This window comes from Silurus aristotelis (genome assembly GCF_946808225.1).
Source record: "Silurus aristotelis genome assembly, chromosome: 16".
Lineage (NCBI taxonomy): Eukaryota > Metazoa > Chordata > Actinopteri > Siluriformes > Siluridae > Silurus > Silurus aristotelis.
Window position 1 is genome coordinate 2,405,966 of NC_139589.1, and position 14,621 is coordinate 2,420,586.

At 40.2% G+C, this 14,621-nt stretch overlaps 2 protein-coding genes across 6 annotated transcripts in view; one reads left to right on the top strand and one right to left on the bottom strand.

Moving 5' to 3' along the window:
- Nucleotides 1-1,348: 1,348 nt before the first annotated feature.
- Nucleotides 1,349-8,285, top strand: LOC310738932 (uncharacterized protein). Of its 3 annotated transcripts, none has more exons than XM_083564444.1 (8): nt 1,349-1,457; nt 2,526-2,736; nt 3,208-3,332; nt 3,552-3,634; nt 5,560-5,733; nt 6,130-6,195; nt 6,310-6,388; nt 7,047-8,285. In XM_083564444.1, the coding sequence occupies exons 2-8, from the start codon at nt 2,544-2,546 to the stop codon at nt 7,176-7,178; spliced, it is 852 nt and encodes a 283-aa protein (XP_083420570.1). In that variant the 5' UTR covers nt 1,349-1,457; nt 2,526-2,543; the 3' UTR covers nt 7,179-8,285. The 3 variants fall into 3 exon arrangements, with proteins under 3 accessions (XP_083420570.1, XP_083420572.1, XP_083420571.1); XM_083564446.1 differs by having other exon boundaries at nt 6,313-6,388; XM_083564445.1 differs by having other exon boundaries at nt 1,355-1,452.
- Nucleotides 8,286-9,147: 862 nt separating this feature from the next.
- amot (angiomotin) overlaps nt 9,148-14,621 on the bottom strand; it is a 30,386-nt gene continuing 24,912 nt past the window's right edge. For 2 of the 3 annotated variants that reach the window (XM_083564327.1, XM_083564326.1), the window contains 3 exons: nt 14,233-14,478; nt 13,172-13,709; nt 9,148-10,871 (listed from right to left, as the gene is read on the bottom strand). In XM_083564327.1, the coding sequence (XP_083420453.1) occupies nt 13,573-13,709; nt 14,233-14,478 (383 nt within the window). In that variant the 3' untranslated portion in view covers nt 9,148-10,871; nt 13,172-13,572. Of the gene's footprint in view, nt 10,872-10,995; nt 13,710-14,232; nt 14,479-14,621 lie in introns of all 3 variants that reach the window. The other variant, XM_083564325.1, reaches the window with a different exon arrangement.

Below are 14,621 nucleotides of genomic sequence, written 5' to 3' on the forward strand. Positions count from 1 at the left end.
GCTATTTGACCAAGAAGGAGAGTGATGGGGTGCTGCGCCAGATGACCTGGCCTCCACAGTCACCGGACCAGAACCCAATCAAGATGGTTTAGGGGTGAGCTGGACCGCAGAGTGAAGGCAAAAGGGCCAACAAGTGCCAAGCATCTCTCGGGGAACTCCTTCAAGACTGTTGGAAGACCATTTCAGGTGACTACCTCTTGAAGCTCATCAAGAGAATGCCAAGAGTGTGCAAAGCAGTAATCAAAGCAAAAGGTGGCTACTTTGAAGAACCTACAATATGACATTTTTCAGTTGTTTCACACTTTTTTGTAATGTATATAATTCCATATATAATTCCACATGTGTTCATTCATAGTTTTGATGCCTTTAGTGTGAATCTACAATTTTCATAGTCATGAAAATAAAGAAAACTCTTTGAATGAGAAGGTGTGTCCAAACTTTTGGTCTGTACTGTATATATATAATTTATTTTGTATTTTTTTTTCCATAGACATCAACTATTATTTTGTATATCTACATAGTGTTCAGGTTCCTAACCTATACAACTCTTTGTTGATCAAGCTTAATCAGAAATTAGTGAGATATTTCTTTTTCTTTTTTTTTTATCCTTTACCATAATTATTTTGAAAGATTATCGTTGTACACCATGTGGACAGATGGTTGGGGTTATTGCTGATATTTTCACTGTGGTTGGTAGTGTAAATACTTATTTAATACATTTATTATTATCAACATCATTATTATTATTATTATCATCATTATTATTATTAAACTAATAAATATCCCCAGTGTTCTTTGGCATAACAAGGTCTCTCTAAGTGCCAAATTTTTATTTTCTGTCAAATCACTGACTATATCTCTTTTGTGAATTATTAAACAAGTGAATTATGAAACATGTGGTTATTTATTGATCCAGTTAAAGAAATGTTTAGAGATTTATTTTTGCTCATTTTATTTATTTATTTATTTATTTATTTATTTATTTATTTATTTATTTATTATGAAAGTAATATTTTATTTGTAATATGTTTCTTATTATTTAATACTAATATTTATTATTGTTATCATTATATTCATATTTATTATTATTAATAACATTATTAGTACCGTCTTATATTGCTGCTGAATGACTCGTTTAGTTTAAACAACACTGAATCGACTCGCAAACACAAACCGAAAGTGTTTCTTTTAGTATTTAATTTACAGACAGGATTTAAACAAACACTTTAATACACCTTTAATGCGTTAAAAACTGTTTTGTTTATGGCTCTACGTGTGTTTATGGGAATATTTGGACTCCAAACAACGAACTTTATTTGACTTTTTTATCCGAAACACCGCCCTGTTTACATTCAGGAGTTCGATTCATTTAGGAGTCATTTGCTTGGGCAGTAAACTTGTAGTCTTGTTTATCATGTGAGGTTGTTTTATGTCATCAGGTCGTGTTAAAAAGTGAGGTTTGTGCAAATAATTTCGGGGAAAATATTCCTTGGTGATAAAAAAACGTTTGTCCTTTAAGCTAACACCGCTAGCGCTTTGGCTTCAGGGTTAATAGTGTTAGTCTGTTCTTTATAGCTTTACTGCTACACGCTAGCTAGCTTAAAGTTATCTAGATAAATATTTCATAACATTTATTAACTGCTGAAGTGTTTAATATCCCGTTAAGGCTTCGTTTTTCCGAATTAAAAACTAACTCGCTTTGCTAACTCTCCCAGGCTAATATAATGTTGATAAGCTATTAGCTAGCTAATGACTGTTTTGCCAACTAGCCGTCTTTACTGATATTAATGGGATTTATATTGTTTATATTATATATATTTATATTATAAATGCACATTAAATAATGTGTCTAAACCTGCCATTTGTAGGATTCATTTCCTTAAATAATGCCACAGGGTTCATAATTACATGTCAGTGTAATATGAAGTCTTTTGGACTTGTGTTGGTTGTCAGTCAGACAACTGCTAATAAATTAATTATTAAATTCCTTTAAAAGTATAACAAATTATCCTATTAACTAATAAAAGAGTTTATAGTTTCATATTTTGGTCACAATACCTTGCATTAGTTTTGTTAAAATTGCACTCATTGTGTTGGGGACAGCAATGTTCTCCATTAAAGTGCACTATAAATAGTTAGAAATTAATTTTTAGTACTTTTTATAAATTAATAAGGACTTCTTTAGCTGTCTGATCGGTCACGGATTGACAAACCTTCCGCAATATATACGTTTGTTTTGGTAAAGTGTTCGATTGGTAATAGAGAAACTTGCACTGGAGACTCCTTCCACAAATGGTTTGCGTGTACAAGTTGTTATTATAGAAATGATCACGCGATAGAACGAATATCAGTCTTGCAGTCAGAAATACTAGTTAAATTCGATTGTATTAAATATTTAGTCCATTGTATTTTTTGACCAATCAGAGTCGAGGGAAATGCTGCGATTTAACTTTTAAGCTCTACTCTAATATTTAGAGTTCGTACTCAAAACAAATGTTTCCTCAGAACTGACTTTCGTTCCTCAGGTTGCGGTTGAGGTTCTAATGGCGGCTCCGGTGTATCTTGTTGACGGCTCTCCGATGAGAGATCCGCTCTTTACAGCTGTGATCAGCGAAAGGATGCGGGTTCCGGATCGGCTCAGGTTCACTCAGGCGGCGACGGAGGATCAAAAAGCCAGGGCTGAAGATGTGCCTCCTGCTTTCAGCATGCACATCCCCGACAGACTGGCGTTAACAGGTGAGGAAACAGAAACACACGTACGTTCAGGCTGATGGGACATTTTACTTTTCCATGCATATGCATTTTATATGTATATACACACACACATACATACAGCTAGTCCCCGACTTGGGGGATGGAGAGGTGTTCCATGGACCCCATCGTGACTTGAAAATATGGTAAGGCGAGACATGGCCAAACATACCCAGGATTCTTAAAGAATGGTGATCATGGGGTATTAGGTAGTATACTTTAATTTATTCATAAATAACCAAATAACAATATATAATGAAGCAAAACATGGCAAATTACACTTGTGTCCCAATGTATTGTACGAAAGTTTAAATTCCACGTCCATATTTTTACAATTCTTTTGTATAACGAACAATTGAAACTTAAGGACCACCTGTAGTTTGGTGTTTCATTTTGTTTTGGTTTTTGTCCAGTTGTATTCTCCATAAATACTGATATACATCAAAATTCTGACAGATGCTCCTGACCTGAGTCCACGACCCCTTTTCTCACAACACATCGCCAGAGGTTACGCGTCTTCCCTGTGGAACCTGCAGCACGGACCCTGGGACAGGGAAGCTTACGCACGCGAGCATGTCCAGGTGTGTCATTAAGTGTCTACTCATGCATGCCACTCGGTTTAGGAATCTTTAACAGTAGGAAACGCGTAAAGAGTTTTATGCCTGGTCCTGATCAGCCCTGCGTGTAATGCTGACTATATGTGCTTGCTATCGTTTCTTCTTTTATCTATTTTATTCGGGCTCATCTTAGATGACCACCTTGTTTTACCGAGGTTTTAAATGTTTGCGTACGATCCACAGGGTCTACGGAGATCATGTAGTGACCAGACTTTTGGTAGGACCCCATCCGGGACGCCAGCACACTCCAAACACTCTCCATCAGCGTAAGTAAAAACAAAAGCATGTAATGATGATACTTTAATTTAGTGAAAGAGAAAAACAAAAAGGAGTTCCTCCTACCACGGAGGATGCGTTCAGCATGTGAGGTCAAATCAATATGGCCGTCTTGTTCTCACCACCAAGAGTAAACAATATAGGAGCAACCAACATACAGAAATACACTATGCGGACGAAGGTTTGTGGACACCCAACCATAAGGTTGGTTTGTGCTTTTTAAACATCCAATTCTAAAATGTTCTCCCCCTTATAGAGAGCTTAGTCTTGGTATATCTACAAGAGGAATACTTACATTTTCAGAAATCTGTTGATTAGGTTATGAACTTTGGAGGCCGTAGTAAATGTATACCTTTTGAGAAATCGATTCCTGGGTCAATCATTTGGCACTGTTTCAGTTCCCCAGAAGAGCCTTGACGTTTTAATCAGATTTATTAGCATGAGTTTTAAAGGTCGACTGATTGATTGGCAAATTAGGTAGATTATTAGGTAGATTATTAGGTAGATTAATAAACAGATTATTAGGTAGATTATTAGTCAGGCTCATCTGACACACCAAACCATGGGTGTACGAACTGCACTTGCGTGAGCGAAACATAATTCTCTCATACCAGCAGGTGGCAGTAGTTTGTACTCGCCATCCAAACAAGGAAACTAGAACTGGGAATATATAAAGCTAACAGCGATTCCACCTGCCGCGATTATTACTAACGGATTTGATTAGCTTTTCTCAATCATGTCTGTAACAAATACAAGAGCAAAAATGACAGCAAGCGTGTTCTGATTTTTTCTCGTGCGCTCATTCGCTAAGCTAAATAACCGATCAGATTCTCTTTCTGGCCAATGAGCTCTGTCGCTGAATTGACATGCAGAACCATCCGAAAACAGCAGATGCCGTTCGACTTAAGACAACAGTGTGGAACAAAACTTAAGCCGGCACTCAAAAACCCACGCAACATTGGAGAGAGAACGAGAAGAACGTTTGGAGAGAGAACCACAACGAGAAGAACGTTTGGAGAGAGAACGAGAAGAGCATTAAGAGAGAGAGAAGAATGTTTAAGAGAGAATGAGATGAACGTTTGGAGAGAGAATGAGAAGAACGTTTGGAGAGAGAGAACGAGAAGAACGTTTGGAGAGAGAACGTTTGGAGAGAGAATGAGAAGAACGTTTGGAGAGAGAGAACGAGAAGAATGTTTGGAGAGAGAACGAGAAGAATGTTTGGAGGGAGAGAACGAGAAGAATGTTTGGAGGGAGAGAACGAGAAGAACGTTTGGAGAGAGAACGAGAACAACGTTTGGAGAGAGAACGTTTGGAGAGAGAATGAGAAGAACGTTTGGAGAGAGAGAACGAGAAGAACGTTTGGAGAGAGAGAACGAGAACAACGTTTGGAGAGAGAACGTTTGGAGAGAGGATGCGAGTAACTTTTTGGAACTGTATTGTCAACCAGCAACCAGCTGTAGTTTAGGTTACAGGTGGGCACCAGCTTTTGTTAACCTGTCTCCTGATTGGAGCATTTTGTGTTGTTCAGTAAATGTTTAAGCAATTTTCTGCATCACCACTTATTAATTAACCATTTGATTTTATGAGATGAATAAATAAATGGGTAAAAAATCGTCCAAAAAAAGAAATCAACATCATATATCAGCCACCAGCTGCTCTGATTTCTAAATAATCGCCATCAGCCAGAAAAAAACCCATATCGGTCGACCTCGAGTGAGTTTCTCTGGAAGAAATTCATTACTGAAATTCATTGTCCTGCTCTGATCCATGAAAAGTTCTGAAAGCAGGGGTTGGTGTGGCACATCAAACATTTCAGCACTTAGAACATTCATTACTGCATTTATATTGATAAATAGCTAAGTAAGCACTTTTGTGTGTCATGTCTTTGGCACCTCCAATGTCGGCCTGTCCTCAGTGCTGGAACGACGCCGGCTGTACCCTCAGACTCGCCCCTGCCTGCACCCCAGGGGCTCGGTGTTGTCGGCCCCGTCCTGCTGACACCTCAGAGCGTTCTGCAGGCTGCCAGGAAGCTGGGCAAGCAGGCCTCGCACAAAATCCTTCAGACTGTCACTCAGAAATACTCCTCCAGGTGACCTGATCCTCCACATGCTCCTCTGCTTACTAACAGGTTCCTCGAACGTTCCTGCCTTCCTCAAATTTCATAAGCTTGACCAAACTTGATGTACTGAAAAATCGATTTAGCGAATTTATTCCAGTTGTGTCACGGCTCCTTACTAACAAGTACTACCATCCTTCTGATCTCAGATTCTCTAATAATCCTGTTTGCTTCAGTTTTCACTACTAATCCCACTAACAAACCACCAAACACTCAGTATTGAGAGAGAGAACACTCTGCCTTGCTTGCTGAAGCTTGTGTCCTTTTAAAAAACCTAATTGAATCCCATTAAAATGATCGGATCCCATAACAATTAAATTGAGTTAAAACCCAGACCTGGACCTTTGGGTCTCTTCCTTCTGTCTGAAGGTTTGGTTTCCCAGAAAACCCTCCACCTCAACCCGTCGAGGATCACGCTGATCAGGCCGGGAAAAGGTGATCAAGACTTTTGGGTTTTGTTCAATAATAGGTGTTTATAGGTTTCTTCTTTTTTTTTTTTTTTTCTTTTTTTTTTTTTGCTATTTAAAAAATGCTAATTTTCTCATCCAGTAGCACAACATCGGAGCTCTGGCGCAGTCCTGAGGAGGAAAGCGGAACTACAGTCGAGTTAATAGTGCTTCGCCGGCAGGTCAGTTATACACCTCGAGTCTAAATTTCAGACATGTGCTGATTTGTTAGACTTTATACGATGCGAGGAAATTGAGATTTTAGTTAATAAGTGTCTTTTCACATATCTTATGACCTTAAATTACAGTTTCTTAAAATGTATTACAAAAGATCGTGAGTTTGAATTCTAATAAAGGCACAACCCTTCATGGGCCAGGAGAACAAAGGGGCTGAACTGGCCCTTTCCCTCAGACTTGTAAAGGTGAAATCTTTCTTATATATCAATCCAAGGATCAGAGTGCGATAGTGGAGAGCTGGCGCGTGAGAGAGAATTGAAAAATAAAATCTGGAGAAAAACAGGTTATCAACAATTTGTCAACAAGTTATATTCAAAGGTTTGTCGACATGAGCGTTTTAAGATTTATATTTTAGATGTAATTCCTAACTAATAAAATCTTTGTGAAAAATTTGTTAACGATTGCTTGTTTAGTTATAAAAAGAGTACAATTTTGGCGATGTGATTCACAAAATAACCAGAAGAGGGCGCCAGATTCAACCTGATCTCAGAGAAACGAACGCAGTAGCCAGAAATTTTATCCTCTTTTCGGTCACACGTGCGACAAACTCTTAGACCTGGATTAGGTGCATCTCTGAAAACGTCTATCACTTTGTTCCTGCAGATGATGAAGATGAACAGGCGGATCGCATGCCTGGAGAAACAGAACGCCGAGCGCAGGCAGAGCGAAGTGGTGCTCTTCTCCCTGCTTCTTTCCGCCTGTCTGATCAACGGCTGGCTCTGGATGCGCAAATAAACTCACAATAAATCTTCTTCTGGGAGATCGCTTGAGTTCTCCCAGGTCCTCTATACACTGCTATAGACCTTCTACTTAGCCATGCACTTCATACAGAAACTCACTGTGACCTGAGGTAGGTTCGAATCAGGAGCTCTGCGTATGCACGAGCGTAGAGTGAGAGATCGGCGTATTCGAGGAAGATCACAGGAGTTCCTACAGCACTGTGATGAGCGTGTAGTTCAGAGGGTTTCTCATGTTTTAACACTACACTTATATGGACAAAAGGTTGAGGACACCTGAGATTTGGTTTTTGGGGTTTTTTTTTTTAGAACATCTCATTCCACATTTAGTCCCCATTTTCTTCTATAATACCCTCCACTCTACTGGGAAGATGTTCCACTAGGTTTTGGAGGGTGCATTTAGAGATGTGTGCTCATGCAGTCAGTTAGTAAAGTCAGGTTATGATGAGGGTAAGGTGAGGAGGCCTGGGGTGCAGTCAGCATCACATTCATCATGTTCAACAGGGTCGGAGCTTTCCAGCAGGAAATCTTCCACTCTAACCCATGTAAAGCAGATCTTCATGGAGCTGGATTCGTGCACAGGGACCTCGTCATGCTGGAACACGTCTGGGTCTATTAGTTCAAGAGAAGGTGGAACGTTTGTGTGCCTCCAAGTTTGTGGTAACAGTTTGAAGAAGCAGAAGATACAACTGGAAAAGTCAGGTGTCGAAATACTTTTGTCCATATTGTGTATCAACACTGAATATATCGAGTGCTTTAGTTTACAGAATCGTTTGGAGATTCTGGATGCTGATCTTCAGGGGTGTTTTGGTGTCATTTTGTTTGTTACTGCACAAGAAAAATAAATTACTTTGATTATTAATTATTTTTACCCAAAGTTTGGACCCAAAACCATCACACCTTCATATGGACTTCTTTCAGTTTCCTCACATGTCCTCATCACTACAGCTTCTCTATCACACTATATGATCAAAAATCCCTTTTTAAAGACAGAAGAGTAGAGCATTTTATCTTTCCTTCCTCTCAGTTGTGTTTTTATTTATACAGAAAATGTGCAAAGAGACATTTAAAATGAAGGAAATAAATCTTTTGCTTTCATTTTCAACACCGTGTTTTTCTTTCTTTTTTTACCCCTAAATGGATGCTTCATTTTGATTATTTAGAACAGAGGTAACCAAACCCCAGGTCGCGACCCAGTACCGGACCGTACAGGATTTGCTACTGGGTCACAGGAATGTTCTGGGGAAAAAGTGTGTAGGTTCTTTCGATTGCTAACGTTAGGGGATCATCCGTCTCCCAACCAACTCTATGAACCCTCACCACATCTATAAACCTCCTCCTTGGTCTTCCTCTTTTCCTCCTTCCTGGTGGCTCCATCCTCAGCATTCTCCTACTGATACACCCCATGTCCCTCCTCTGCACATGTCCAAACATCTCAATCTCACCTCCCTCACCGTGTCTCCAAAACATTCTGCACTCTTTTTTTTCACTTCTCTAACACATTACTTTGCACTGTTGACCCCAGGTACCTGAACTCCTCCACCTTCTCCACCTCTTCTCCCTGCAACCACACCCCTCCACTGCCCTCCCTCTCATTCACACACATGTACTCTGTCTTACTCCTACTAACTTTCATTCCCCTTCTCTCCAGCATGTACCTCCACTTCTCCAGACTCTTCTCCACCTGCGCCCTACTCTCACCACAAATCACAATATCATCCGCAAACATCATAGACCAGGGAGACTCCTGTCTGACCTCGTCTTTCAATCTGTCCATCACCACTACAGGAAATGGCTCAGAGTCGATCCTTGATGCAGTTCCATCTCCACCTTAAACCAGTCTGTCGTTCCTACTGCACACTTCACTGCTGTCACACTGTCCTCATACATGTGCTTTTATGATTTTTAAACACAACTCTACTAATACACTGGTTTTCAGACGAAGAAAAGAACACGAACAACTGATCTGCTCAGTACAGTTATTTATTAAAAAAATTAAATTAACTTTTTCATTAAGGAAAAAAAAAGTTGAATGTTATTTGGAACATGTTCTGGACTATAAACCAAATAATAAAAAAAACTGCACATGAAACGGTATGAGATGAATTTTGTAAAAAAAATAAAAAAAAGGTTGATTAAAGAGAATATCATCAAATTACAAACAAATGTACAGTAATAAAATGTCGACAAGCAGCAACTGGGGTACATACACTGTGACAGAACCAATACTCAGAAATTCAAAAGCAAAATGTTCCTCGCTTGGAGGAGGAGACGGACAAATATCCATCACTACTGCAGAGTGGACGATCCTGTACTTAAAACATTTCGTAGATCTGAAACACATTCCTGTTTTGTTTTCTGTAACAAAAAGTAGCGAGACCATCGAGACCAATAGAACAACTTGAGGTGGGAGCGTCGGGAAACACTCCAAGGATCCGAGTAATCAGTGAGCGTATCCATTTTAACCAAGCAGCTGATATAAAATTATTGATCCAGGAGTTTTTCATTAACGTAATAACACCGTTTGAGAACTGAACATCAATCTTTTTCAGTTTTTTCCCCTCAAGAAAATGTGTACACGCAAAAAAATAAAATGCTGGCCACAGATTCCACCCAAACCGCAAATCAGCGTCTCTTTAGGTCCATTGTCCTCTTCCCAAACACAGCCAGAGGCACTGAACAGAATGACTGGAAATGTTTCAGCGTACCACTGTGACACTGGTTGTATAATAACGATGGAATGATACTATCTGTATACACGTGGCTCAAATCCATCAGGGTATACGTATGGATTTTTTTTTCCAATGTGCAGGAAATGTCAAGTACCAGTTTTAAATAATACAGAAAAGGTATGTTTTTCTGAAGACCTCCATCCATTTATGGCATTCGGCCGACGCCCTCATCCAGCACGACTCACATTTATCTTATTTATACTATTCAGGGTTGAGGGTCCAGCAGTGGCAGATTGATGGTGCTGGGATTTGAACTCATGACCTTCAAGTCAGAGGTCCATCATCTCAACCACTGAACTATTTTTTTATGACGTAAAAATGCACGTCAGTCATGTGTTAGAACGCAGGAGAACTTTTCCATTTGGAACTCGTTTTAATTGATATCTTTATGTAATTATAGTTTGCTCCTATAATAACAACCATAACGAGCTCCACCCTTCTGGGAAGATGTTCCACTAGGTTTTGGGACGATTCGTTCTCGTACAGCTGCGAGGGTGTTAAGTCTGATTCTGATGTAGGTGAAAAAGTGAGCAAGCCTGGCGGTGCAGTCAGTGTTCACATTCATTCTTCAATATCTTTCACACCATGTAAAACCAGAGCGACTTACATTTATCTAATTCATACAGCTGTGCTGCAATGGGGTTAAGGGCCTTGCTCAGGGGCCCAGAAGTGGCAGCTTGGTGTGGCTGGGATTTAAACTCACGGCCTTCAGATCAAATCCAATGCCTTTAACCACTAAGGCAACACCTCCCACATCCGGTTTGCAAGTGAAGGGAAACATCTAATGTATGATTGATACAATAAAATTGTTTTGAATTTTGTGGCAACATTTTTTTTACCACACTACCGCTAAAAGTGGAAACGTCAAGAGTCCCAATACTTTTGTCCTTTCAACGTAGACAGCCGTGCTCACGATCAATACTGTTTAATGGAATCATGCATTCAGCTAGAATGTAACTCTACCAAGACATACTAGTAAAAAGAACACACACACACACACACACACACACACACACACACACACACACACGCTGCATTCACAGCAAATAGGAACTTGGGGAATTTCCAGAGTCTGAAATTTACACACACAAACACACACACAAACACACACACACACACACACACACACACACACACACTACTGACTGAGGGACAGCGATTAGATACAGACGTCTTACGATGGAGTTCCCCATGAAAATATCGTGAGTTGAGACACGGCCTAGTCTACGCAGGAGTCTTGCAGTATGGTGATCAGATCTGGTAGTTTACTGTCATTAGTTAATCATTTAAATTACAGCACATAATTTAGCAAAACAGAACAATGTACCCTACAGTACTGTATCAGATTTACAGAAGTGGACCCCAACCTTTTTTGCTTTAATGTCAGACAGGATTTTTTTTACGGACCGGTCTTTAAGGTGTGGCGGATAAATACAACAAAATTTAAAGATTAGACCATAAAAACTGGTATTTTCTAAATATAATAATAAACGTGAATCCACTGTGTTGTTTTTTGTTAATTTTGCTCGCTTGGGGGTTTGAGTTTAGCGCTAATGTATTATGTGTTAGCGGCCAGAGCCCCTTTAAGAAGGTAGTGGATGGAGGTAAGACATGTGGCCGAGGCATCATGACATGCATCAAGAGTGAGTTTATAGACAGATGTGGAGGAGAAAATCCGGGAATTTTCCAAAATAAAACCGTTTAGAATCAGATAATAAATAACATGGAAATAATGTAAGTTATGTATTCTTTCTGTGCGGCCGGTACCATATGACCCACAGACCAGTGGCGGTCTGCGGCCCGGGGGTTCGAGACCACTGCTTTACAGTATATATATATGTATGCATGTGGAAGTAGACGATGGACGGTTCGCGAGTGGAGGGCGGAGCCAGACGCGCTGTTTTTTTATTTGGGCCATAGAAACACCGAAAACAAGAATTGCCCTCCAACACCAAAACAACTGGACTCTGTCGACCACTGCTGAGAGTCAGGCATCTGATCACAAGGCAGGAGACATGTACATCCTGGTAGCCTTGAAACGTAACATGAGAAAGTGAAAAAGCGTAAAAATGTACATATTTTGTCCAATTTAATTTCGCATCACTATCGTCATCGTAAGATCGAAAAAAACGAAGCATGGTAACTCGGAGACGACCCGCACTGGGAATGTTTCCAGTGATTGCAGTGGTAAAAGTTGCAGAAGCGGACGTGCGTTAATGACGTCTTACTATAAAACCAATCCGAGCTTCTATCGCCGAATTACTGCGTGTTTAACGTTTCATTCACGAACGAATCTTTTGCACCGGAATTTTTGCTTGACGGAGGAAAACGATGAGGGATGCCGAATGAACATTTTCAGGGCCGAACGCTGTGAGGTCTTTCTTTGCCTTTTCACCATGAACATCGAAGAATCGCATCTCCAAACAATTAGGAAGTTAGAATTACAAGTTACGAGTCATTCAAACAGATATTTTCCACTTGGTCATGAATCAAGCATTATGGCTCAAGCCCCGATTTGTCTGGAAAAAAATAAATAAAAGAATTCACGACTATAAACTAAAATCTAAACACTGATGCGCTAATTGTTTTAACACGTCAATTTTAAGACAAAGAACTCACTGAGCTTAAAAAAAAAAAAAAAAAAATAGATTCTAGATATTGAGAGAATATACGACTATGACATTTATTGGTGTATTTGATTTATATTCTTTAAACAGATGTTTCCCTCCAGCAGTTTGTGTTTTACCCAGTGGAAGATCAATCGTTTTATACGCCCCCTGTCTGTAGCAGGTGGGAATTCTCTCGGTATCCTTTGGTCAAAAGCGAAATGTACTGTATATCGTGAATTCCCTGGAATTTCCTCATACGCGACGCATCTATACTATATATAGAAAACAGACAATGTATTTATAGTAACAAAAAAAATAAAAAAATCTGAAATGGATGGAGACTCAGCAGGCGTACGGAATGTCCACTTGGTGCGGCGCTCCAGATGAAAATACGTCAAAAGTGGAAAGGAGGATGCTGGTCCCAAAGCCCCTTATTATTATTAATAATAATAAAATAAAAAAAAAACATACTCCTTACATTTACACAAACCCAAAACCGGTTGGGTTTTTTTTTTTTCGCAAACACACAAAACCACAGACCACGCAATTGGTCAGTACTCAACACTCGGGCAGTGCCTTTGAAGTTCACAGGGCCGTACGTACGTATACACACGTATACCACACACACACACACACACACACACACACACACACACACACACACACACACTCCTCCTATTTTACATGTGATCTTACAGTATTTCGATACAGTATTTACATGTTACCATACCGTCGTATAAGTGCCAAAAAAAATCGATAACATTGGTTTATATGTGCACTATCTAGTTCAAATAATATTGAAAGCTTAAAGGAGGAAAAAAAGTAGTGCAATAAATGCAAAAAAGAAAAAATTAATGAAAGTTTTGCCAATACATTTGGTCCGAAAGTTGGAAAACTGTACAAAAAACTGCCACGGTGTATTGATCTGTACAAGGCAAACAACATGTAGTGCATTCCAATACACGGAGTCTCCAAAATACTTATACAAGAAAGAATAGAGAAAGGAATCCTTCCCCTGGTGTGTGTGTGTGTGTGTGTGTGTGATTGGGTTTCAGATAAGAATTTCCACCATCTCGTTATCGACGTCCTCCTGCTTTTGCGGCTGCGATTGTGCTTGCGCTTGCTGAGGATGAGACTGGACCAGCGCTCTTCTCTCCAGAGTGCTGCTGCTGTGGAACACTGGAACATCTGGCAGAAACAAGAACACTGATTAGAATCGCAACCTGGGTCGAAATACGACAAAAGTATCGGGACACCTGATTTTTCCAGCCATCTGCGATTCTGCACGCGATTGCGTAGGAGGTCAGCATGAAATTTTCCCTTCACTTGAACTAGGAGACCCAAGTAGGCGTGCACAAAGCCAGCTCTCCAAGGAGATATTCTTTACATGGGTTAGAGTTGAAGATCTGCTATAGAGCTCTAGACACTGCATCCTGCACCCCAGGAAGCTCCTCACACCACTTACATCAGTACCTGATTTCACTTTCCAGGGTAAAATCTCACAAATCTCCACACACACACTCCATAATCTAGTGGAACATCTGAAGAGTGGAGGTTATTATAACAGCAACCGGGGACTACATGTTGGAAAAGGATGTTCATCCCTGCATGTGTGTCCACAAACTTTCAATTTCCCTGAACATGCTTGCACGAATGTAACGGCCTGATCTGCCGTTGTCTTTGTGTGTGTGTGTGTGTGTGTGTGTGTTACCTGCTATACGGTCAGGGATATAGACAGGACTGGGGCTGCTGATGCGGCTGTTGGCTGCTACGCTCTGTAGTGCCGGGGTACTGGGTTTGCTGGACTCATGACTCTTGTCCGTCTGTGTACAGCTGTCCCGGCTGCCCGTCTTGGAATGGGTAGCGGCCGGTGTGTACGGCAGCACCGGAGACGGCGAAGACGAAATAGACTCGGTCCTCAAGGAGTCACTGCGGAACTCTGGCCCCAGTAACACACCTGCAAACAAACAAAACTGTGTTTAGAATTGCACTCGTCCTCCACTGGTGTGACTCCTTTAGTCTACAATGACAAAAATACCAGGTACATTTCCAAACGTTTTTTGTTTGCGGAAGGACCAAAGTTCAAACATCCTTCTCGAA

What these genes read in the sequence shown, in the direction of transcription:
- LOC310738932 (XM_083564444.1), top strand. Translation starts at nt 2,544, where the DNA reads ATGGCGGCTCCGGTGTATCTTGTTGACGGCTCTCCGATGAGAGATCCG. An exon ending in ACTCAGAAATACTCCTCCAG is followed by an intron (nt 5,734 to 6,129) that starts GTGACCTGATCC and finishes TTCTGTCTGAAG; the next exon opens with GTTTGGTTTCCCAGAAAACC. An exon ending in TAATAGTGCTTCGCCGGCAG is followed by an intron (nt 6,389 to 7,046) that starts GTCAGTTATACA and finishes TTGTTCCTGCAG; the next exon opens with ATGATGAAGATGAACAGGCG.